The sequence below is a fragment of the Artemia sp. Qi Xiang Cuo genome, chromosome 12 (genome assembly GCF_049724085.1).
Source record: "Artemia sp. Qi Xiang Cuo chromosome 12, ASM4972408v1, whole genome shotgun sequence".
Lineage (NCBI taxonomy): Eukaryota > Metazoa > Arthropoda > Branchiopoda > Anostraca > Artemiidae > Artemia > Artemia sp. Qi Xiang Cuo.
In genome coordinates, this window is record NC_142805.1 from 16,500,889 (window position 1) to 16,528,231 (window position 27,343).

General features: G+C 36.3%; 1 protein-coding gene across 4 annotated transcripts in view; it reads left to right on the top strand.

Annotated features, from left to right (window-relative positions):
- Positions 1-27,343, top strand: part of LOC148945835 (protein grainyhead-like) — a 317,009-nt gene that overhangs the window by 171,263 nt on the left and 118,403 nt on the right. For all 4 annotated transcript variants that reach the window (XM_089098118.1, XM_089098121.1, XM_089098120.1 and 1 more), the window contains one exon: positions 2,699-2,911. In XM_089098118.1, coding sequence (XP_088954244.1) covers positions 2,699-2,911 — 213 coding nt within the window. The remainder of the gene's footprint in view (positions 1-2,698; positions 2,912-27,343) is intronic.

A 27,343-nucleotide genomic window follows, 5' to 3' on the forward strand; every position in this document is an offset into this window, starting at 1 on the left:
AGTGTTTATTGTAAATCGGTATTATTCATTATGTGTGGTTACTTGTTAATATATAAGCATAGCAAATTGCAAAATTTTATCGATGGGGACGGAGATTCCCCAGAAAGTAATGCGATGAAGCAGCATCATTGCTTATCTTTGGAGATCATTGTTTCCAAACTCAGGCTAACCGAAACCCAAAGAAGCCTAATTTTCACAACAACGGATGTTTTCAACAATGACAATAAGTCATCAAATCATTCTGCTTTGTATGTCGTTCCTGAATATATAAAACTAGATAACTATAAAGTACCCACCAAAAGATATTAGCAGATGATCGTTTTCATAATTTTAGAAGGTGGCGGGGGACGCCTTCCATCTGAACTTGAAAAAATTACCATTCATTTCTAAACGTCTATGAACCTTAGGCATGAGGTCTCATTCCTCTATCTACAAAAGTTCAAAATTCGTATTTTCAGACTGTTCTCGGCGGTATTTAACGTTAATTAAATACTATCTTTATGTATGAACAATAATTGTATATATGTGTCAGTTCTCGAAAATGGCTCCATATTTTTTCGGGAAAATTGGTGTCCTGGCATATTCTCGCATAAAAAACGATCTAGATATGTCAGAAGTCTGGGAAAATTCGTGGAGAGCCTTAATTTTGGTTTTAAGCAAATGACGTCATGTACTTCATGACATCATATGATGACATCATGTATTGCAAATGATGTTATGTATTGAAAATGGCGTCATGTAAAAAAATGGAATGACTTCATGTACGTAATGCACTTCATGACATCATATGATGACCTCATGTAATAAAAATTATAATGGCATAATGTACGTAATGTACTTCATGACATCATATGATGTCATTCATATCCGGGTTGCTGCGGTAGCTAGCAACCTAGGAAACTTACCCCTATATAGGAAACTTACCGTCTCTCGGCTTGAACAACAAGGAAAATATATTGGCTTGAAAATAAAAAAAAGTGGCTGCAACCACGATATTCTGCGTATACGGCATCTTTTCTCTCTCTCTTTCTCCTCAGATAGCTTGGCACCGGAACATCGTAGAGAGCTGTTTAATGGCTCATTTTAAATGAAATTGATGAAGTTAAAAAACCTTTTTTAATGAAAAAATATTTTTTTAAATATAATCAATTTTTTACGAAAAACTTTATTTTTCTATAACACATTATAGATCATTTTATTCACGTCAGGAATTTGTCACATCTACGTGCTTTTGTAATTAACAAAGAACTTTTGCTATTATAAGCAGCTTGTAGACATAGTTATGTAAAACTAGAATATTTCCAGAAAATTTTAAATAAAATTTTATTTAACTGTATACTGCAAAAAAATTTATGGTGTCTGAGCAATAATGTTAGTTTTTTTATTCAAACCAAAAAAATACTTGAAAATTTTGAAATTAGTTTGGTTTTCCTTTTGCTTAAAGTGACTCGTTACGTCAAGCTGAGAAACAAAGGTTCGGCGGTATGTCTTTCATAATGAAAAAAGACAAGCCGAGGCAAAAGAAGAAATTTTTTTTCCAGCCACCTGAACAATTGAAAGAAACAATGGATCGGCGATATGTCTTTCATAATGACAAAAGACAAGCTGAGGCAAAAGTGAAACGTCCAATAATTTTTTTTTTTACAAAGGCAGTATTTCTAATTTAAGGTCTATTTTGACGTCATGACATCAAGAAAAGGCTCAAATTGTCTGATTTTAGATGACAAGCAACAGTAAGAATCCATATATAGAAGCCTGCCGAGTATCAGGGCCCGGCGGCTAAGCCGCCGGTCTCCTGGTATACCAAAAAAGGAATTTTTTTTATATAAAAACAACAAAAAGCTATTTTCATAATCCAGGCAAAGGGGCAAAAAATAGGGGGCAGCTGCCTCCTCCGCCCCCCAATTGGGTAGCTACTAAGTTACTAGCATAATTAAGCAGGTCTGAGAACCTTTCTATAAAGGTTTCAATCATATATCGACGAACGTATGTAGTTTGTTTTCTCACTAAGAAGATGTTCCTGGATGTGTGTTTGTTTTATAGTTTTTTTCTCCTCATAGGGTGAGTGCCAAGTCAATGGTCGTAGAAAATCTATAGAGGGCTCCTCTGGCCGGGGCAGTAAATTTTTAGGGTCCATGTTAAGAATCCTAGAAATGAATTTGGCCTGCCCATGACCATGAACTTGTGGAATGCCAGGAATAAAAATTTCCTAAAGACTAGTTAGAACTAACTACCCAACCACTAACTACACTACACCGCTAACCGCTAACCACCACTAACCACATATGTTGATAATGCAAATGAATACATACATATTTCCTCGCCGAGCTACTACTAGTAATAATAATAAATCGAAAGAATGATCCAAAAATTCCACAATAATCCTCAACCATCCTCGACATATCCCAAACAACCATAATAAAAATAAGATAATAAAATATTTAATATATTTTAGATTTAAAATAAGATTAAAAATATTCATAATAAGATTTAAAATATTTTAGTTGAATGTTCTGCACGAAAATGTATGTTCTTTTTGGTGTTGTGAAGAAGGTTTTCACGTTTTACTTTATGTGTCAGTTTAACCGCAAGAAACTGCACGATCAAAGAATTTTTTTTATCATAAATAACTAATTAAGGGGTGTTATTTTAGTAAACGTTATTTTAGTAATCGTTATTTGACTAAACGTTATTTTAGTAAACGTCCTGATATCATCGTCAGTGACGAACGGAATGACGAAGTAAATGCAGAGAGGGAAGAAGAGGGATGGCGAAGTGACGATGTGACAGTTGCTACGTCAATGTTGACGTTGGCAAATGCGTCAACGAGTAATGATGGTGCTCAGATGGACGTTCTTTATGACTATTATGATAAGGATGATAAGGAGGTTGATGATGAAATCACTTGGGCGTAAGTAATTCTTATTTCTTTGAGGAAGCTTCAAGTTTCACCGGAAATTGGTATAATTGTAGCCATTTGAGTATGCAGAAATATGGTCTAAAGGGGGATTATTCAAAACTATTGATCTTGGAGGGGGGGGGGGGTATAATTCAGTATCACGTGATGTTCATTAAATTCCCTCCTTGGTGACAAGTTTGGGCTTACTGTGGTTTCGATGAGGTGATTGGCTGGTGACTATAGGTCATAAGAATAAGCCATTGGAATTAGAATACGCTTTTTGGAGTAGCCCTACTATCCATATGTTGTGATGCCATTGTGTTAAATGCCTAGTAAAAACAGGGGATCGCTCTTTACAGAGGTCGGAATTATATCAGCCAAAATATTAATAAACAACGTAATTGAGCTATCAAACGAATCTTGGTTACAGCAGTAGCTGCAACCTAGTAGATAATATTAGCAAATAATGTAATTGAACAATCAACTGGACTTTTCATGATAAAACAGCTTAGCATTGATATGACATCATACGACTGTCAGAGTCTATTGAAACTGAGATAAGAAGAGAAACACATGATCAAAAGCAGGGAAAAAAAGAATTATTAAGCAGGAAAAAAACAAAGGAAAGAATACATGGAATCGTGCATTAAAGCACACAGGATCAAACAAACCAAAAAAAAACAGGAAAATATACAAGGATGAAGGAGCGCAGGAATACAGCAATAAAGATGGCCCCAAACACAGGAGCCAATATTGGAGCAAACACAAAAACAAAAGAATATAGGAACGAACACAGCAACCAAAACTGGAATAAACACAGAAACAAACACAAGAAGTAACATATGAATGAACATATGAGGAAAAACAGGAACTGGTATAGTAACAAAAATGGTACCAAAATTCTTTGTGTCGCAGCATTTTTCTTTTTTCTGCAAATAACTATTTCTCTGAGCTTCAAGTCTATTAGAAGTTTTGGGATCTTTTTCAGACTAGTTTTTGCCAGAGGAAAGCAAATTTTAAGCATATGCTAGAAAGGAAAGCCATGTAATCTAACTTTTTTTTTACCCATTGTTGCTGGCTTAAAGGTTGAGCCAGCAAAAAAAAAAAAGAAAAAAAGAACGCGAAATTTTTTAGTCCTAACTTTTTTTTTACAAGTGAACTCTCTTTATTTTTAATTTAACCTTGCCAGGTTATTTTTAATTTATACTTGGCATGAATTTATTTGGGGACGTACCAAATTTTATTGAATCGCAAAATAGGCAATATGTGCGAAAAGTACATGAAATTATCGTGCAAGTCCGAGATTAAGTTTATGATGGGGATTTCAAGGCCCCCATCCTTACCTATATTAGAGAACTTCTCATATATGTAATTTATGGATGTCTTTGATTCCAATCTCACTTTCCGCTGAGTTGCCACTGAGAAGTGGGTGGCCACAGAGAATTTAATTATATCCTAAACCCTAAATTGTACCATTTTTTACGGCATTTATTTGTCAGATTATCAAATAACATTTTTTTTATTATTATTGATCCCCTAAAAAAAAGCATGTCCCTGTCCTGAGGGACATCACATAGTTTTAATAGCAATTAAAACTGCTAACGCCATTGACTTTTCGACTTTACCTAACAGAATTAGAAAAAATCAACCAAGCTAATTTTACTGAAATTTAGTTAGATTTAAATAACAAATCAACAAACCGGATTTCAATGAAACGTCTATTTTATTTAAATCCAACGGGTAATCTTTTTGAAACGGGCGTTATTTTTTTTTTATTATTTTTTTTTTTATAAATAATTAGGATTAAATTAGCCCTCAACAAATTTGCTAATGCGTGCCTGATAATTCGACACATTATCAAAGGAAAACCGTGCTGTAACCATGTAAGAAAACAAAATTTAGGCTGATTTAAATATAATAATTATTATATTTTGTATAAACCGACTTCCGGTGAATTCTTTGTTATATTTATATAAGACACAATTAAAACTTAGAATATGTTTTGTCTAAATCGAGCAACTGACAATAAAAGGGAAATTGCTGTTGTTTGAGATGCTCATTATGAGTTGATATTCCGGTTTTCTTAATTGGCCGATCCTTTTTTATTGTTTTACAAGGGTCAATCATGGCCTTGTTTTTTTTACTTTAAAAAATTGGCATGTGGATGAATAGCAATGCCAGAAGATGTGGAGTGAAGGCATCTACCATGCCTTCATCGGAAATTTTGAAAATTGATTGGGAAATTTTAAGCATAAGTAGCATCATACCATGAATGTGCAGTAGCCAATTTTTTTTTTGGGGGGGGGAGAAGGGATTTTAGAAATGGTAAGTAGTATTTCACCATAAATCTGTAGTAGCCAATTTTGTCTTTTTTTTTGGGGGGGGGGTAAATTTTAAGCATGGTAAGTAGCATCTTACCATGAATGTTCAGTTGTCATTTTTTGGTACTTCTTGGGGGAAATTTTAAGCATGGCAAGTTGCATCTCACCGTGAATTTGCAGTAGCCAATTGCGCTACAGTAGGCTTGCTTACTTCGTAGGTTAGAGGCAACCTAGTAAAGGAAGAACCATATTGACCAAAAAGGAAAACTACTTTTTCGCATGGGTAGCAGTGATGTGTCTCGTTTTTTTTACTATTCTCTTTTTTTCTGTTGCTGCTACTGGGGCGCTGAAAAACTAAGGTTAAGGGCCGACAAGCCGTTTAAGTACAAGAAAAAAGAGATATCACTGTCCAATACTGCCGTGTTTCAATTGGATAACTTTTTTGACGTCAGTCGCCCCAAATCTTCAGGAGACCCTAGACGGTCAATCATTTTGATCAAAAGTTTCCGTCAATCGATTGACGTGGGCTTTAAAGAGGCCCTTGACGGTCTATCATTTTGATCAAGAGTTTACATCAATCGATTGACGTGTGCTTTATGGAGGCCCTAGTCAGTCCATTGACGTGTGCTTCAATCGACCCTTCAATCAACCGTTTAGTCTTAATTATAGCTATCTAAGTAACTGGTTTTGATCAAATTTATTGAGTCGTCCGAGCATTCTATCAATCACGATCAACGCTTAATTCAACCGTCAAACAGATTCCTAGATTGTCAATCATGCTTTAGTCAATCGATTGACGGAAGCTTTTGATCAAAATGATTGACCATCTAGGGCCTCCTTTAGACAATTTCATTATAATTTAATCGTATGTCAGAAAGAGAAGCCAAATAAACCCTTCCTTTTACCCGTTATTGCATTTATTATTATTATTATTATTATTATTTATTTTTAACCCACACTATACAGAGGTACAATACGTGGAGTATCACGGGGAAAAAAACAAAAAATGCGACACAATAAAATATATAAAAAAAAAATTACAAAATTAAATTTTAAAAAAAAAAAATTTAAAATAAACCAGACCAAAAAAAAAAAAAAAAAATAACGTGAAAGGAGGGGGAAAAGAGTAAAAAAAAAAACAAAAAAAAAACTGACAACTTGCAAAATCTAATAAGCAGGCATTAATATTATCATTACTGTGCCAATGTATCTGTCGTTACTGTGCCAATTTTGGGTCCAGTAAGAGAACGTAAGACCTGATTGCTCGTTTTTTTTTGTGTTTTTTTTAAGGAAATTTCAAGCATGTAAAAAGACCGAAAAGTTTTGAATCACTATTTTTATTAAACCATTTCTTTCTACGTGGTGTAGCCTAACCATAGAGGTCTTAAATTTTGGAGACCAGATAGTCATACTTGTAAATTTAACCAAAAAGTCATTCTAAAGGAGGTACTAGACGGTCAATCATTTTGATCAAAAGTTCCCGTTAATTGATTGACGTGTGCTTTAATCAACCTTCAATCAACCCTTCAATCTCGACCAAAGCTAATCTAACACACTGCTTTTGATCAAAATAATTGAGTCATTCAAAGTTTCTATCGATCACCGTCACCGCTTGACTCAAGCGTCAAACAGGTTCCTAGACGTTCAATCCTGCTTGAGGCAATCGATTTATGGAAGCTTTTGATCAAAATGATTGACCGTCTAGGACCTCCTTTAGATTCCATGGAAGCAAAAACAAATCATTTTTTATTTTTAGCGCAAGTATTCAAAATCGACCTTTTTGAAGGACCTGCTTCTCTTCAAGATGCATCTCTGAACCAGGGTTTAGTTAAACATGAATCAGGTTTAAACTATATCAGATACCTTGATGATCTCGTTATGAGGGGAGTATATTATGTCGTTGCATAAATGTTGAGAGGAGGGCCAAAGGAAAGGTATTCAGGGTCTGCTGAAGTAAAAACAGTTTTGTCGCTTCTCTAGACACAGATGTGCACCACCGTCACCAGCGTTGCTAACACGGGGTAGGCTGCTTGTGTATTATCCAGAACATACTCAAGAAGTATGCACTGTTAGATCTGAGAAAAACTGTTTTGTCTCTCTGCAATCGGTTATAATTAGCTCAGTCTTAGTGAGAAAAACTATGATTTAGTCATATTTTAATTAAATATTTAATATATAGAGGTGGTTAGGTTATATAGAGGTGACAGTGGTCAAATATGGCTCTGAAGTATGGGCGCTCCGAAAAGCGGATGAAGATTTGCTAGATGTTTTCCAGAGAAATTGCTTACGGATTGTTTTGGGTACCCGGCTGACGGACCGTATTTCAAACAATAGGCTGTATGAAAAATGTGAGTCAATACTAGGGCTATAATGAAAGAAAGGTTGAGGTGGCTAGGGCACGTTGCGCTGATGAAGGATGCCATATTGCCGAAGATTTTCCTTTTCGGCCAACCGTCTAGGGCTAAACGGACAACAGGTCGTCCTCGTCTGGGGTGGGAGGACGTCATTAAGAACGATTTAAAGGAAATGGGAACTTCCTGAGAGGGTGTAAAAAGGGAGGCTTTGAATAGATTGGGATGGAGGAGGAGCGTGCTTAGTTGTGTTGGCCTCAGGCGGCTTGGTGCTGCGGTGAGTTGCTAGTTAGTTAGGTTGGGTTTGGTATTTAATATAATGCGTTCTGGGCGGCCTGATTTCCACAGTTCTTTATTGTAGTTTCCATAATTTTTTCACTGAAGTCTTATATCTTCATCACATTTTGGTATATATCGTTGATTTACCTAACTTCACTTCTTAAGTGTGTTCTGGATAATACACAAGTACATTAGACGGTACAATGTACCTTTTACGTACAGTTGTACCTTTTTTGGTACAATTTAGAGGTACTGGTACTAGACCCCGGCGCCGTGCCGATAAGGGAACACCGGCAGTGTCGGGGCCAAAAACAGCGCGCCGTGCCGCCGGTAAGATGTCAGTGGCGCGCCACTGGTAAGATGTTGGCGGTGCGCCGCGATCAATGTTGACCGCAAACATTAATGTTTTCATCAGTCTTTCTCAAATCACAGCTTAAATTTACAGCAGATTCGAGCCTATTCAAGAGTTCAAAAATTCACAATTCGCTGTCTGGAAACTGGTCTTCTTCGTTATTCATCAAGAGAAGGAGAAATCTGGTAGAAACGAAATGGCTCTGGCGTTTCAGAACCCTTGCAAAATAGCTGAAGTATCTATTAGCTATGTATTCTTAACAAAAATAATTATCAAAATTAGTAGTTTTTTTTTTCATAGAGCATTACTGCATACAAAACATTGAATATAAGTTTGAACTTCAGAAGCGTAATTTTTTCATAATGCCCTTTGCCTATATCTGTTTTGTCACCTTTAAAAGAGTTGAAATGGGTATTGATTGATATTGATTGTTTTTTGTTTTGCTCTTTTGGATTCCTATAAAGCCTTCCTTGTATTAAAACTAGTTTTTAATAATAAAAAAAAAATACATTTTAAAGTTTTTTTTGGCTTCTTTATAGAATATATGTCATGTAGGCTAAGGCTGAACTGCTGCTTTTTTTATTGCTTTTGGCTGCTCTTTTGGATATTATTCATTTTTTCTTTCGGGGATTCATTCCAAATTATAAACCGATAAATACCTAATATGAGTCGAATTATAAACTGCATCTAAATGGAGTAAATTTAACAAATTGAAAAATTCATGATGAACACTTCACATAAGAACACTTCAATTACAATGAAACAAAATACACTTAATGTGTTTTTTTCATTTTTCTTCATTCGGTATGAAGAAAAATTAAGTCCCAGCTATTTTCTTAGGTAAAAAATGAAAAGCTCATCCGTTTTAAATGTAATTAAATGAAATAATATGCAGACTGAAGTAGCTCCAGGAAAATGTTGAGATTTTCATCCTAGTTCGTAACTTTTAATCCAAGCAAAATGTTAGGAGACTTAGTATCAGTTATTGAGTTTAAGCTTTGATTTCCAAATGCTCACAAAAATTACCAAATTTAAGAAAGTCGCAACAATAAGTCACCTGTGGTCAAAATACTCAAAGACTCCTCTTTGATCCTCGCCCAGGCTCAAAGCTTCTGCTATGGTCATCCATGGAAATCTCCAAAGAGTTTCTTTTTAAAATAGCTTTCAAACGTAATTAGGGGTATTTAGCCTTTTTTGCTTTTCTTCAAAGCTTTGTAAAAAGTGTTACAACATTCCAAATGTTACATTTGTTATATTTGTGCATATTTTTGGTCATCATTTGTGGGGTGATTGAATTTTAAAACCACTGTAGATACGTAAAAACGTTGTAACATCTAGTACCCTGAGGTCATAAGACTGTCAAAGACTCCTCCTTGAACCTCCAAAATTGAAAGCTTTTATTATGACCTGGCCTTTTAATGTAACTTGGAGACTGGACCAAGGGTGCCATTGTCACTCGAGCACAACGTTAAGTGGGGATGTCGATGTCGCTTTCGTCACACCAATTCGTTTTAGTGTGAATCTGCCTGGTACTTATGAATGAATGTATCCAAAGTGACCCCGGTTCCTCAATACGAAAAAAACGGATTGAGCACGTATGTCTTGTTCCCTTCGGACAATAAAACTATAGCCTACAAGTGCTGTATCAAGTATAACTCACGAAAATCTTGTTAATTTTTGTCAACTTTTCAACTTATTGGCATCCCTGCTTTCAAAAAAAAATTGAGGTATTATCATTTAAATATGATAGCTCCATACCCCCCCCCCTCTGGATACCACCTTAATAGGATGCCGTCTCTACTTTAAATGAAAAAAAAATTAACTTTTTGGCATCCCTGCTTTCAATAAAAAAAATTCGAGATATTATCATTTAAATGTAATACCTCCCTACTTCCCCCCCCCCCATCTGGATACCACCTTGATAGGATACCGTCTCAGCTTTCCATTAAAAAAAATAATTTACTTAATAATTAATTAGGTTAAACAGCTAACATAACGTTAAACAGCTTAGTGTTCCTTGAAAAAACAAAAAAATTGAGGGTATGAGTAAAGGGGTACAAAGACAACAACGTCGAAAATGTCGAAATTATTCAGATATACCTCAAATTATTGGAAAACTAAGTCATAGATTCGCCTTGGCATTCAATAAGATCCAAAGAATCCAATTAAAAGTCAGCACACACAAAAGCCAAATTAGGCCAGTAGCCTATGAGAAACCACAAAATACCCAAGACAATGAACAAGTCCCAATGGGGCCCTGGGTCTATCAAAATATTTCACTGGTTTCCCAGGGACTTTGATATAATTTTCTTCCGTCTCCATTTTAAATGAAAAAATAATTATCTTTTTGGCATCCCTGCTTTCAATAAAAAAAGTGATATTATCATTTAAAAATTATAGTGCCTACCCCCCCCCCCCCCTATAGGGCAATAACTTAGATTTTTTTTTTTTATCATATTTTGGGGGTAACTTCCGTTTCAATCTTTAATTCCCCAACCTTGTACATAGCTTAGTCTATAGCTAAATTTTTTCTCAATAGATGGTGTCTTTTTTTAGGGGGGAGGGGGTTTTCAGAAAGAAGACTGTATTTTCTTTAATCTATCAGGCGTTCAACAATTGAGTATTAAACATTAAGATAATCTTATCTAAAAACAGCAAGAGAAAAAAAAATCGGCAAACTTACAATTCAGCTGTAGAAACAATCTGTCGGCTATCAATTTCAAAATCCAACTAAAGGCTGAAGCTGTTTATTAGTGAATGCGTTCTATAATTCTATTCAGCTTCAAAATAAAACTCTTGACTATGAATGATGTAAGAAATAGCGATTGGGAAACTGCATTCAAAATGATTTAAACTCATTTCATAAAGACGATATTTTTTTGTCAACATATGAAGAACTGTGTATATTCCAATATTTGCAATTGCATATTGCATCTGTCTGGTTTTTATGCTAAGTAACAAAAGAGATGAGAATTAACGAACAAGAGAGTAGTGAAGAATTATTATATGCAACGTAATGTTTGGCAGAGAAGGTCACTGGTGATAAATCGCTAGGGGGTGGCACCGAGATTGCGTGATTTTCGGGGATTCGGGGAACCAAATTTTTTTTCGGGGTGACGCATAGATTTTTGGGGAAATACCGAAAATTCGGGGATAGTGCAAGCCCTGCTTGAGTTCTAATCAGGAAAATCGAAATACTAAACCACACGAGAAAGAAAAGCTCCGACTTTGCGGTTGACGCAATAAAGAATTACCGCTAAGTAGCAACATTTCGGCGGCGGCCGACCGGGCCTCTTGTCGGCGGCGTTCGGTCGATCCGCCGGCGCGGCGCCGGGGTCTAACTGGTACAATGCGTTGCATTGAATATTTTGTGGTACAATCCATCATTTCTGGTGCATCTCAGTACCATTGTACTGGTACTGATTTTTGGTACAATTTAGAGGTATAATCCAAAATTTCTGGTGCATTTCACCTGTTCAATTTCTACTTTTTCAGAATTTTCGAAAGTTCTCCTGTCATATATTAAGAATAAAGAAAATCCCAAAAAGGGATTTTCATCGAATGCTAACGCGACACAAAGATAAATCACGGTTAAATTTATAATAAATATCGTATGGAAAAACAATGCTCTAAATAATTTGTGGGAGAGGAAAAAGATGAGCTAAACAAAAAAAAATCTTGCTTTTCCGTTTATTCTAGCATTTTTGTCAGTTAAATGAAAATTGACGTATAATGCTACAAATGTACCCCAACGAACCTTTGATGGTACTGTTATGGTCGAAAACTGGTAAAATTTTTCTCAAAGTGTTGGCAACGCTGAGCGTCACTGGTAAACAGCTAGTTAGAGAGAGATATTGCTTTCATATTAATCCGTAGTAAAAACACTAATTTGGTTTCATTGGTTTACGTGTGTGACACATTTTCGGTAGCAAGTCAGAATAATTCAGCGTATGCCATAAAGGGAGGCGAATAATCAAAAAAAGGGAGGCGTCTAATTAAGGGAAAAAGGGAGGCGCCTCATGAAGGGAGGCGTCTAATTAAAACCCGATATTTTCCGTATGAAATTTTTAGCCAATAAAATAGACGAAAGGTGAGTCACGTGATTTTGTACAGTTAAATTTCTCTGTGGGTGAGTCCTATAGATAAATAGAAAATATATAGGAAAAAACGGCGGTTTCTGCATGACTTTTGTATTGACCATGGAAAATAGTTCAATTGTCGTGTTTTTAGAAAGAGATCTGTAACAGGGACAACTCGGGGGACCTGGGACTCTCCTCAACCCGAAACAATAAATTCTCTTGAATTTTGGGGTTCTTTTTATTTTAATTGCCGAATAAAAGTATAATTTTATTATGCCCCCCCCCCCCCCAAAAAAAAATTAATTGGGTCCTGAAAAAAAAAAATTGCGTACATACCTGATTTGTATATTTGTTTAAAATAATTGATCCGTGAAGTTGATAAATAACTCATATGCCAATAAGGTCGTCAACCTGTTTGGGTGTAGTCTTCTAACTGAATTCATTGATATCAAATCACCATGTCATGTCAGGTACTTTGTTTATTAAAATTTATATTAATTATTTTTTCTTCTTATGAGCAGTTAATAGCTTATTAGCCTACTAGTTTCTGGTTGGTTCAATCTTTACCGTTAACTTATACAATTACAATTTTTTTTAGTGGATATATTATATATTACCACCTCATATCAGTTTCGATGCCTCATTTCAATTGAATCACCCAAAGAAAGAAAAATATTGAGGTATTTATCATGTATATGGTCAACAGGGGCGAATCTCCAGCATTTTTATGGGGGGGCAGGAGGGGTCAATATCTGGATAGTCAAAGGGCATGGTATGTATAATATTTTTTCTATATATTATTGGGTGGGGGGCAACTGCCCTCCTTGCCACCCCCAAACGACGCTTCTAATGGTGAAGAAAGTATGTTTTGTTTTACTCCAAAATCTTCTGATGTTTACAATTTTCGTATTCCTTCTTTGTTATTTTGAACTAGCCTCCCTCCCCCCACAAAATTTATGCATGCATCTCTGGGATACAGGAGCATATTCCAGAATATATTTTTGCCCGGCGCCCCCCCCCCCCCATGATTCTTATGACTTGCTCTATCTATATTTCTCATATAATTTGCCTGTTTTTTGTAGTAGGCTAATGGAGAGAAATAATTATCCCATTTTTGGTACTTATGTATTATCCCGAACACACTCCAGAAGTTTGATCTGTTTGATCTGAAAAAAAAAACCGATTTGTCTGTCTGCAATTGGTTATATTAGCTTAGTCTGAGTGATAAAAACTACGATGGGGTATACTTCAATTAAATATCTAATATATAGGTGGTTAGGGATTAGAGTTAGTGGTGGTTAGAGGTGGTTAGGGATTAGGTTAGTCATTTAATATAATGCGTTCTAAGCGGCCTGCCTTGCATAATTCTCTGTTATAGTTTCCGTAATTTTGTTACTAAAATATTAAATTTTCATCATATTTTTGTATATTTCATTGTGATTAACCTAACTTCACTTCTTGAGTGTGGTCGGTATAATACATAAGTACCGTCGGTTTTTCTAGGTGAGGTCTATTACCCGAAAAAGTGCATTTTAGGCCCAAGATAAAATTTATTAAAAAGAAAAATCGTCAAATACCCCTTCGCAAGGGTCCATGGCCGGGAAAGCTCGGGGCTCATCGCAGGATCATTAAGAACAACAAGGAAGGACTTCGACCCCCTCTACAGACATTTACAGCACAGAGAACCAGAGGAATTATTACAAAAAAATCTGGTTACTAAAAGGCTTGTTGAGGCTTTGACTGGATCAAAATTTCGTAGAGTTTTGAAAAGTTCCGGTACTTACGTATTATATCGACCACACTATAATTCTTGATCGGTTTAAAACCGTTTTCTCTGTCTATACTCGGAGATAATCAGCTTAGCCTGAGTAAGATAAACTACTATCCAGGTATATTTTAATTAAATATTTAAAATACAGAGTTGGTTAGATTGGGTATTTAATATAATGCGTTCTGGGTGGCCTGCTTTCCTTAATTATCTGTTGTAGTTTCCGTAATTTTGTTACTAAAGTATTGAATTTTCATCACATTTTGGTATATTTCATTAGGATTAACCTAGCTTCAGTTCTGCGGTGTGGTCGGTATAATACGTAAGCACCGAAGTTTCTTTTCGAATTTTCAGAAGTCCCATTTCTTGGGCTTTGTTGATTTGTTGCTGAACACAGATAATTCACAAAAACGTAATCAAAGACGAGTTCGGAAGGTTTTTTTTGTGGGGGTGGTAAATGTTTTTCTATGGAGGATTAAGGTCTGCAAAGAGGTTCATTTTTTGCAGTATAATGTCATATTCTCTCCGAATGTAGCAATATTTAGCCCTTCTGGTACTATTGGTGTTCTAGAGGTAATGCTATGGCATCCGTCAACTCTCCCCTGTTGATACTTCTCATAATAAATATTTATCTGAGGAAAAAGTTTTCAAACTGCCTCACACACACATATCATCGAATTGTTTCTTTTTTCTTTTACTTTTTTCATACTTTACTAATGTTCTTTAAGCCAGATCTAACAATCCATTGAATTTTATCCGACCATTTGTTTTGAAATATAAAAAAAATAAAAAATTCAGTGCAATTTTTGTCTGTTGTATCAACAGACAACCAACACCGTTTAATTGTTTTCTCCAGTGACGGGGTTAATGCTAGTTCCACAGAGAAACAGGGGGAACGGCAGAGAAGGGAAATAGATAGCAATTTATTTTTAAAGATCTTCCGAGACCAAAGAAAAAGAAGTTGAATGAACTAATACTGACATCTGGGCCTATTTTATGTAGTATACCCCTCCATCCCCTTGAAATTGTTTTAGGACCCCCCCCCCTGCTATGAGTCCGCGAATTGTGCGCCTACGTTTATAATAATTCTATAAAAGGTTGCAATCAGACGTACGTAAAAGGCACATACCTTGTCACTGTCGTAAGTTGTAAAAATGTCATAATAGATATCCTCGTATGATATGTCCCTTCATAGACAATCCCAGTGAAAAAATCTCTAACGACCCGTAAACAAATCGCGCAAATTATTCTAATTTGAAGGCCAGAGTCGTCACTGTTCTTCAGCAGGATGTCTGCCTTTTTATCCGCACCTTAATAAATATTGGTTGACTGATTCATGGTCAATACACTTCTTGCTATCATGACTCTGTTATAGGTAGAATGATGCCCCCCCCCCCCAAATGAGTTCCTGGGCATGCCCCTGTTCCGGGGTTTAACTAGTTCTTTCTCTTTTTAAGTGGGGGAAAGGATGGGACGATAAAAATGTCCTGACCAAAATAAAAGGCTTGGAGTGGAGGAGCTTGAATTTGAATTGGTTATCCTGTATTTTAATTCTGAAGCTGGGTTCCTATGACTTCGAGGGTGTAAAAGATGATGGAAAAAGCCTTACTCCCTTCACAGACACTCCTGAACTCACCTCTTCTTTCCTTTCCAACTCTCTCTAGCTCTCTTCTGTATTTCAAGGGTGAATAGGCAGAGTCGTCACTGTTCTTCAGCAGGATGTCTGCCTTTTTATCCGCACCTTTAACGAAATTTGTCCAAAATGAATTAGGTTGGTTCACTCTATGTTTAAAGACTTTATGCTACGTATGTGCGTAATTTTACGCATCCAGCCGTGCTCCCCCAACCTTCAACGCTGTTTCCTGAGCTCTTTCGTATTTCTTCGTCCGTGCCTCCGGTCTTGCTTCCACTCTTCTGGTGAAGAGGGTTGCCGCCCCTAGCGATTTGTCACTATTTCTAGTGATTTTTTATATTGCATAAACAAAAAAAAATCACTAAATCAGCACATAAATTGAAGAAAATCACTAAATAAACCAATAAATCATTAAAATCTAGTGATTTTTTCTCGTCGAGTGGCTACCTGCCTCTTGTCAGAGGCAACGCTGTAGCGTTGCCTATATTAAAGACCATACGGCTCCAATGTGTTATTATTTATTATTATTTATTTGTTTTCCCCCAGAGGCACTTCATATGGAAGGGGTCGTCGTAGAAGCTTCAAAGGGGGCTCATTCGATTGGAAATCGAGAGTTCTAGTGCCCTTTTTAATAGTCGAAAATGATTGGAGGGCAACTAGCCCGCCCCACGCCCATTATTCCCCCAAACACATCCAATCAAAATTTTGAGATAACCATTTTGTTCAGCATAGTTGATTTCCAGATAGAAAATATATTTTTGAGGAGGATACTCCCCCACAACCCTCAGGGCAAGGGTTTAAGTTATGCCCTGGGGGCACAGAAGGTTTTTTATAGAAGGCGTTATCGTAAAAACTTCAAAACAGTCTCAATCAATTGGAAATTAAAGGGCTAGTGCCCTTTTTAATAATCGAAAGTGATTGGAGTGGCACTAGGCCGCCGGCCCCCCACGCCCATCATTTCCCCAAACATATCAAATCAAAATTTTTAGATAGCCATTTTATTCAGCGTAGTTGATTTCCAGATAGAAAATATAATTTTGAGGAGGACACTCCCCCACAACCCTCAGGGCAAGGGTTTTAAGTTATGCCCGGGGGGCAAATAATATTTTTATAGAAGGCGTTTTCGTAGAAACTTCAAAACATGCTCACTTGATTGGAAATTAAAGGGCTAGTGCCCGTTTTAATAGTCGAAAGTGATTGGAGTGTAACTAGCCCCCTCCCCCCCACGCCCCATATTTCCCCAAACACATCCAATCAAAAGTTTCAGATAGCCATTTTGTTAAGCGTAGTTGATTTGCGGATAAAAAATATATTTTTGAGGAGGACACACCCCCACAACCCTCAGGGCAAGGTTTTAAGTTATGCCCTGGGGGCATATAAGGTTTTTATAGAAGATGTTGTCGTAGAAACTTCAAAACAGGATCATTCGATTGGAAATTGAAGAGCTAGTGCCATTTTTAATAGTCGAAAGTGATTAGAGTGTAACTAGTCCCCTTCCCCCCACCCACGCCCATCATTTATCCAAACACATCCAATCAAAATTTTCAGATAGCCATTTTGTTCAGCGTAGTTAATTTACAGATAGAAAATATATTTTAGAGGAGGACACGCCCCCCCAACCCTCAGAGCAAGGGTTTTAAGTTAAGCCCTGGGGGTATATAAGTTTTTTTTATAGAAGGCGTTGTCATAAAAACTTCAAAACAAGCCCGTTCGATTGGAACTGAAAGGGCTAGTGCCCTTTTTAATAGTAGAAAATAATTGTAGGGCAAGTCGCCCCCCCCCCCCACGCCCATAAGTCCCCCACACACATCCAATCAAAATTTTGAGATAGCCATTTTGTTCAGCGTAGTTGATTTCCAGATAGAAAATATATTTTTGAGGAGGATACTCCCCCACAACCCTCAGGGCAAGGGTTTTAAGTTATGCCCTGGGGGCATAGACGGTTTTTTATAGAAGGTGTTGTCGTAGAAACTTCAAAACAGGCTCATTTGATTGGAAATTAAAGGTCTCGTGCACTTTTTAATAGTCGAAAGTGGTTGGATTGTACCTATCCCCCCTCCCGCCCCCACGCCCATCATTTCCAAAAACACACCCAATCAAAATTTTCAGATAGCCATTTTGTTCAGCGCAGTTCATTTCCAGATAGAAAATATATTTTTGAGGAGGACATTCCCCCATAACCCTCAGGGCAAGGGTTTTAAGTTATGCCCTGGGGGTATACAAGGTTTTTATTGAAGGCGTTGTCGTAGAAACTTCAAAACAGGCTCATTCTATTGGAAATTAAAGGGCTAGTGCCATTTTTAATAGTTGAAAATTATTGGAGGGCACCTAGCCCCCCCCCCCACGCCCATCATTCCCCCAAACACATCCAATCAAAATTTTGTGACAGCCATTTTGTTCAGCGTAGTTGATTTCCAGATAGAAAATATATTTTTTAGGAGGATTCTCCCCCACAACCCTCAGGGCAAGGGTTTTAAGTTATGCCCTGGGGGCATATAAGGTTTTTATAGAAGGCGTTGTCGTAGAAACTTCAAAACAGGCTCAATCGACTGGAAATTAAAGGGCTAGTGCCCTTTTTAATAGTCGAAAGTGATGGGAGTGCAACTAGCCCCCCGCCCCCCCCCACCCCCATCCTTTCCCCAAACATCCAATCAAAATTTTCAGATAGCTATTTTGTTCTGCGTAGTTGATTTCCAGATAGAAAATATATTTTTGAGGAGGACACTCCCCACAACCCTCGGGGCAAGGGTTTTAAGTTATGCCCTGGGGGCATATAAAGTTTTTTTTTATAGAAGGTGTTGTCGTAGAAACTTCAAAAAAAGCTCGTTCGATTGGAAATTAAAGGGCTAGTGCCCTTTTTAATAGTCGAAAATGATTGGACGGCAACTAGCCCCCCCCCACGCCCCTAATTCCCCCAAAGACATCCTATCAAAATTTTCTGATAGCTATTTTGCTCAGCGTAGTTGATTTCCACATGTAAAATATATTTTTGAGGAGGGCGATCCCCCACAACCCTCAAGGCAAGAGTCTTAAGTTATGCCCTGGGGGCATATAAGGTTTTTTATAGAAGATGTTATCGTAGAAACTTCAAAAAATGCTCATTCGATTGGAAATTATAGAGCTAGTGTCCTTTCGAATAGACGAAAGTGGTTGTAGCGTAACTAGCCCCCCTCCCCCCCCCCCCACGCCCATCATTACCCCAAACACACCCACTCAAAATTTTCAGATAGCCATTTTGTTCAGCGTAGTTGATTTCCAGATAGAAAATATATTTTTGAGGAGGACATTCCCCCATAACCCTCAGGGCAAAGGTTTTAAGTTATGCCCTGGGGGCATACAAGTTTTTTATTGAAGGCGTTGTCGTAGAAACTTCAAAACAGGCTAATTCGATTGGAAATTAAAGGGCTAGTGCCCTTTTTAATAGTCGAAAATGATTGGAGGGCAACTAGCCCCCCCCCTCCCCACGCCCACCATTCCCCCAAACATATCCAATCAAAATTTTTAGATAGCCATTTTGTTCAGCGTAGTTGATTTCCAGATAGAAAATATTTTTAAGGTGGATTCTCCCCCACAACCCTCAGGGCAAGGGTTTTAAGTTATGCCCTGGGGGCATATGTTTTTATAGAAGGCGTTTTCGTAGAAACTTCAAAACATGCTCATTCGATTGGAAATTAAAGGGCTAGTGCCCTTTTTATTAGTCGAAAGTGTTTGGAGTGTAACTCGTACCCTCCCCCCCCACGCCCCTCATTTCCCCAACACACATCCAATCAAAATTTTGAGATAGCTGTTTTGTTCATCGTAGTTGAATTCCGCAAATAAACAATATTTTTAGGGGGTACACTCCCACAATACCTACAATGAAAGGGTTTACAGTTTTGCCCTGGGGGCATATCTGGTTGTCACAGACTATGCTGTCAAAGAAACTAAAAAAAAGCTTCATTTAAGTGTAAATTCAAAGGGGTCGTACCATTTTTAATAGTCAAAAGTTATGGGAGTGTAACAAGCCCCCCCTCCCCCCACGCCCATTCTCCCCTTAAACACAACATGTCAAACCTTTGAGATAGCCATTTTGCTCAGCGTAGTCGATTTCCAAACAGAAAATATTTTTTTGAAGAGGACACTCCCCCAGAACCTTCAGAGTAAGGGTTTTAAGATATGGTTTTTATAGAAGGTGCTGTCGTAGAAACTTCAAAAAAGGCTCATTCGATTGGAAATTCAAAGGGATAGTGCCCTTTTTAATAGTCGAAAGTGATTGGAGGGCAACTAGCCCCCCCATGCCCTTCATTCCCCCAAAGAAATCCAATCAAAAATGGGAGGATAGGTCTGTCCCACCCCATAATATTCTTGCATTTGCAGCGCAAATGGCAGGATGGCTCTATATACTGCTTTTGAATGGTTATCTCTTGTGTAAAGTTATTTTAGTTTTTTAGACTAATTTTCTTATGTTACTAAGTTTTAGACGATAGAAAACTAAAGGTCATAAGGCCAATAAGGTTTTGATGTTTTATTGTTTTTTAGTTATGCACTAAGATTAGTGAAAACAGGTCCACCAACGAGAATTTTGTGTACAGCCAGTCCCGTCCGCCCACCCCTTAGCATTAAATCCGACCCCCTCCTCCCATTTGCAGCGCAAATTGGAGGATATGTTTACGTTTCTCCCCTGGTGGGGAGACACAGTCCACCAGGGCCCAGGGGTAGGCGTTGTAAGTAATGCCCTGGGGCATAACTTATTAAGGGGGGTTTATAACTTATGGGAATGGGTTTTGTATGGGAAGAACACGTAGGAAATCTATTATAATTATCCAATTATAAGGTTAAAATACATACTCTGTGATAGATGCAAAATTGCTTTGGCACACAAATTCCTATTAAGGTCAATTCCAAACAGTCGTGATCCCTTTGTGTCAGCAAGCGAAATGGTCTAAACCCCCTTTATTGGAGCTATTTTTTCAATCCATTCATTGTTGTCAATCGCTGTCCACAAGTTATGCAAGCTGTTTATTGTTCATATATAAGGCTTTTGTCAAAGAGGTAATCGTATAGACTTTGAAAAAAGCCTCATTCGATTTACATTGAAAGTTCTAGATCCGTTTTTTAAAGTCAAGAATAATCAGACAGTAAGCACCCCCCCCCCCATGCCATAAAAACTTGAAAATTTTTGCAAACAAAACGAACAAAATTTAATTAAAAAAAAAACATTCCGAAAAATAAGTTTTTCAAAGAAAAGTAAAGGCCATTTTAAACTTAAGCTCAGGAGATACAAATATTACTGTAATTTTAATATTTATTTTAAATATTAAGTACAAAAGAAAACATTTGTAATATAATTCATTTTCAGTAAAGCGCCAATGACGCAATAGGTTTTAGGCTCCTGCAGTGAGACGATACCAAAACTCTTCTGTGTAGTTATTTTTGTTCGATTCAAACTAGATTTGTATATTCAATTTAAATTTCACTTGTTTTAAGATTTATTTATTCATTTACATTAATATATATTGTATGCTTGTTCGCATTGATTGTTTATCTAATTTCTGTTCGTTTTAGGTTTTATTTATACTTTAATAGCAAATTATTTTTTTTCGTTTTAAGCTTGATTTTTATATTCAAACTAAGCATTGCTCGCTTCAATATTTATTTATTCATTTACATTATTACTTGTTGTATGTTTTTTTGTTATGATTGTTTATCTAATTTCTGTGCGTTTTGGTTTTCATTTATTCTTTAATAATAATTTCTGGTCGTTTTGAGTTTGAATTTTAACAGGTATTTGTATCTCCTGAGCTTAAGTTTAAAATGGCCTTTACTTTTCATTGAAAAACTTATTTTGCGGAAAGTTTTTTTTAATTAATTTACATGAAACAATCCAGTGCGTAATCCCCAAGGCCAAAACTTGTATGTAATAAAGTAGTTTTGTCTCGATGATGCTGTACAATGAAGCAATTATATGAAAAGTAAAGATAATTTAGTATGAGTTCTATTTTATGACTCAATAAAAGCATATACGATTTGGTGTATGACCTTTCTTTTAGTTGATGAACAGAAGATACACAGCAGCTAGACTATTTAATTACAATACAAAAGGATAATAAGATGCATTGTTGAACATAAATAGTTTCCATATGTGTAGTCAGAAGACATATGTGTGGATGAGGGGGGGGGGGCTGAAAGCTAGATATCAGAACGGCTAGAACACTAGAAACTAAATTATAAGACTGCCCAAGCCCTCCACGTAGTAAAACCCCTTCCGTATTTGTCTGTTATAGCGCCGACATAGGTAGGTTTCTTTTGTTAGTTTCTTTCAGCTTAGCGTGAGACAAGACAAAGAAAATAGACTGAATAGATGTGAAAATATATAATTTGGGCTATATATTTGCACATTAGGGGGTGGGAATGAAGTATTTGTACTGTGTGAAGTTAGAAAACAATTCTTACTCATGATATGCAGAATAATTGTAGCCAACATATTTTGTATGCAAACCTGCTACGCTTTGCCCTCCCCCTCCCCTCCCCCACATGTACAAATATTTAGCTCAAATTTGTTTCTAAAGTATTATATCTTATCTTACTTAGGTATATCAAACAGTTCGTGGTAACGAACTGTAAGTAAGGAGCGACCCGGCTCAATGGTAACCGAAACTCTAGAAAACGGGTTTTTGATACCAATAGATATATCAAAAGAATCAGATTTCAATGCTGATTTCAAATATTTATATTCCATAAAGTTTAGTCCTGCCCATCAAAAGTTAAATGTCTGAGAAAATTTGGCTGATTTTCAAAAAAAGGGGGAAAGACCCCCTAAAAGCTATAGAACCCTAATGAAAAGCAAATCATCATATTCAGCGTATCAGAGAACCCTATTGAAGAGGTTTCAAGCTCCTATCTACAAAAATGTGGAATTTTACATTTTTTGCCAGAAGAAAGATCACGGATGCGTGTTTATTTGTTTGTTTATTTTTTTTCCCCAGGGGTGATCGTATCGACCCAGTGGTCCTATAATATCGTGGGAGGGTTCAATGGAACTGAAATTAAAAGTTCTAGTGATCTTTTTAAGTGACCAAAAAAATGGAGGGCAACTAGGCCCCTTCCTACGCTTATTTTTTTCCCAGTCATCTGATCAAAATTTTGAGATAGCCATTTCGTTCAGCATGGTCGAAAATAGATAGATAGATAGATAGATAGATCGTGTATTTCAAAAAGCCCAAGAGCCATATACACAAAAAAAATATGAAAATAGAAAAATTACAACAGATCAAATTACAAACACACATTAACATGAATACATAGCGAAAAATACCTTCTGGCAAAATACAAAAAAAAAAAAACTTTAATTCCATATAATTAATAATAATTAATTGTAAAAACAGTTCCTTCTTTTTAATACCTTCTCTATGTACGCACCAATACGAAATAATGTGGTTGGATTACTACTTTGTAAGATTTTTGGAAGCAGCAAAACAATCCCTTGTAAGTAATTTTCCCTTAAATCAGAGAGCACCGGGCACTTTCGGAGAAAATGGTTCAAATCTTCGTCCTCATCTCTACAAAGAGGACACACATACCGACCATCAGGATGTACTATCCCTCTGTCGAACACCATTTGTCTACTCTGGATTGGAAGACGATTCACCCTAAGCTGAATCCATCGACATAAAATCATAGCCGGTAAATTGAATTTAAAATAAATTTCCTCTCCAAAACTAGCTTTAACCTGATTATACTGATTCAATGTAGCAGAATTTAAAACCACCCCTTGCCAATACTGAATTTCTTAACCCTCTAAGATAAATCGTACCTGGCTTACTAAATTTGTTGGTAGATCAGGGGAACCAAGACCGTCATTCCATAAGTAAGCCATTCCCAAACTTTCTAGTAATGACCTAATTTGGGATGGCCACGACCTTTTCGAATCATAGCTCAACATCTGATAATATGCAGCAGTTACTAGTCTGTCTTCATTGCACCTAATGATCTTCAACCAAAATCTAAGCATCAAAATAGACCTACGTAGTTTTAACGAAAACAGGCCGATATCACCTTTCAGAACCTGTGAATGAGTTGTCTGATGTAATCCAAATAGTCTTTTATAATACTGGAGCTGGAGGGACTCCAACTTCTGTGCCGCTTCTCCGCCCCAAATCTCCGCTCCATACTCTAATACTGGTAAAATTTTTGTATTAAATATTCTTTTGTGCATTTTTAGGTTTTTAATTCCCATTATCGTCGGATTTCTAAAAATTGCAGACATGGCCACTTTACCTCTATTAATTAATTCATCAACATGACCCTTTAAACTTCCATTTTCCGATAAAACAAATCCTAAATATTTTATTCTTTTACTTGCTTTAAGTTCCTCATTATTAAATTTAAATTTATAATTATCTTCGCCACTTGTTTTCCTTTTTTTAAAAATAACAACTTCACTCTTTTCAACATTCAGCCTTAGTTTTTTCATCTGCAAATAATCATCTATAAGACTCAAAAGCGTCTGCAGATCTTGGGGTGTGCTAGCCACCAAGGCAATATCATCTGCAAATAATAGTAGTGATAGTTTATGGGTCCCTAGACTAACATTCGGAGCCCATCTATTCTCTAGATAATCAACAACATCATTTATAAAAATATTAAACAATTTAGGAGAAAGAGTGCTGCCTTGTTTTACACCCAGCTTAATATAAAAAAACCTAGAAAACCTGTTACCAACTAACACGATTCCACTCACACAAATATACATACTCACTATCAACCTCACAAACAAATGAGGGAGGCCAATTCTAACCAGGGCATCCTTTAATAGCTCTCGGTCGACACTGTCGAACGCCTTGTGGAGGTCCAGAAATCCCACATAAAGACAAGTTTTTCCCTTTCCGTATTTATCAATTAATGCCTTTAAAATAAATATTGTATCTACCGTCCCGTACCCTGTTCTGAAACCTCCTTGTTCTTCATGTATTATATTATTTTTATATAACCATTTAGAAAGCCTTGTATCTAGTATTTTCTCCATTATCTTACTTAAAGCATGGACTAGCGCTATTAAACTATAATTTATGTGCAACTTAGGGTTACCTCTCTTAAAAAGCGGCATAAGCAATGATCTCTTCCACTCATTTGGCCATTGTCCTGAAGTTAGCACCTTATTACAAAGAAAAACAATTATCGACATAAAAATTGAAAGAAAATTCTTAAATAACATTATTGGTACACCATCGACACCCGCAGCCGAACCTCCTTGGTCGAAAATATGATAAATATGTCTTTTAGGATGACTTAATCCCCCGAATACCAGAGGGAGGGCTAAAAGTTATGAACTTTACCCAATGTTAACATATAGTATTGGTTATTGGGAAGTATACAGAAGTTTTCAGGAGGTTTTTTTTCTGGTAGTGGGAGGGAAGGGTGGGTCGGTGGTTATGTTGGAGGATCTGTTCATGAAGGAAGTTTTCATGGGGGAAGGGAAATTGCCATGAAGGGGGCGCCGGACTTGCCAGCATTATTTATTGGTTATTGGGAAGTATACAACCATTTTCAGGAAGGATTTTTTCTGGAGGGGGGGGGGCTAGAGGAGGGGGTTACTCCCTCCTCTTTTCAACTGAAGTTTTTTCAACTGAAATGTAAGAAGGAATATTAGAACTTAAAACGAACAGAAATTATAACGTATGTGAGGGGGTTCTCCCCCAAGTCAATAACACGGTGTTTACGCTACAGTTTTTTTTAGTGCTTTCAAAATATCTATCTATTATAATTAAACGGCCATTTTTATTAAGGGTTTTTTGAATCAATTTTTTTTTTAAATTTTAACTTAATGTGCGTGGTATTGACTAAGGGGAGAACCCCTTCATATAAGTAATAACATATACGTAATAAAAAAAAAAAATAAAAAAACAAGTGATACGGCTCAATAGTAATCGAAACTCTTAAAAACAAAATTTTGATGTCAATAAATGTACCAAAAGAATGTGTTTATAATGCTAATCCTAAATATATAAATTTTATTAAGTTTAGTATTACTCATCAAAGGCTACGAGCCTGAGAAAATTTACTCGATTTTTTAAAGAGGGGGAAACATCCCCTACAAGTGAAAGAATTTTAATGAAAATCACACCGTCAGATTCAGCGTATCAGAAAACCCTATTACATAGGTTTCAAGCTCATATCTGCAAAAATCTGCAACTTTGTATTTTTTGCCAGAAGAAAAATATACGAATATAGAAGTTAGCTACGTAAGTTAATTTGTAAAGACATCCATTTAGCAAAAGAAAAGTAACATTTTTATGCAAATAAAAGCTGCATTAACTAAAAAACGATCAGAAATTAAATAAAAAAAACAAGTTTTTTTAACTGAAAGTAAGGAGCGACATTAAAACTTAAAACGAACAGAAATTATTCCGTATATGAAAGGGGCTGTCCCCTCCTCAACGCCTCGCTCTTTACGCTAAAGTTTGACTCTGTCTCACAACTTTATTTTTTTAAACAATAAAAAACTATATATATATTATATATATTATATATATATATATATTACCCTGGAACACGTATATTGGCAGAAACTTTCTCAAAATGCCTTTGAAACCAACTTGAGACTTCGAAACCTACTTTTAATTCCTAAAAACATCTAATAATACCATTGCACTACTAATTACCGATTTTCATATATGTATTGGAATAAATTAATTTAAAATTAGTTTCTTCAAAATTTAGTGTTCAAAATTTAGTAAAATTATGAGATAGGGAATGATCATACTGCTAATTCTATAAACTGTGGTATGCACACAACCTAAGTGGTAGGATGATTGCTTTAAATCTGCGTTTTAAACCGTGTTACAACAGAAAAAAAAAACGTGTAGGCCTATTGCTTGCGCTGTTTCAAAATCTTATTTATTGTGAACCATGACTACTAAACTAATCATGTTTAATATTCCGAGAGATATTAAATAATATTATTATAATATATTATAATAATATTGTAATATTCGGAGATATATAATCGAATACTTTATTCGATGGCTGGCGTTAAACTCCCCGGCGATTACCCCCTGGACAATACCCCCCCCCCCCCGCGGAAAATACCCCTCCGGTAAATACCCCCCTCTCCCCGCGTGGAAAATAAGGCTTTCCAAATTTGAGAATTTTGTTTGAGTTTAATTTTTTTTTATTTCCGTAGGGGAAAGGAATTTTGGCACTTGTGTATTATGCGCCACTCACTCAAGTTTACGCTGTGTAGAATTCGAGAACACACCGGATTTTTTTGTTAGTTTCTTCGTTACTTTAGAAATAAATTATGCGCTATAGATTTGCACATTAGGGGGGAAGGGTTAATGTATAGCGGGTCTGCATGCAAAATGCATTTGGTACAATATTCTGCATATTAGATAGACAGATAGATCAGCGTATTTTAAAGCCAAATATACAGCCATGAACACAGTAAAATAACATAAATGAAAGGCACAAATAACATAAACTTTGATGAACGATCATCATAAAACACTTAAATGAACCACTACATTAACCTAATAATAGTAGGCTACTTAATGCTTCGAAAAATGGTCATTGAAAAAAAAAACAAAAAAAAAACGCTTAAATTAAACATTATATTTACTTAATGCTGGGATTTCTTTTTCAGTTACACAAAATTTCCAGATACCTCGCTATTCTTCTGTAATT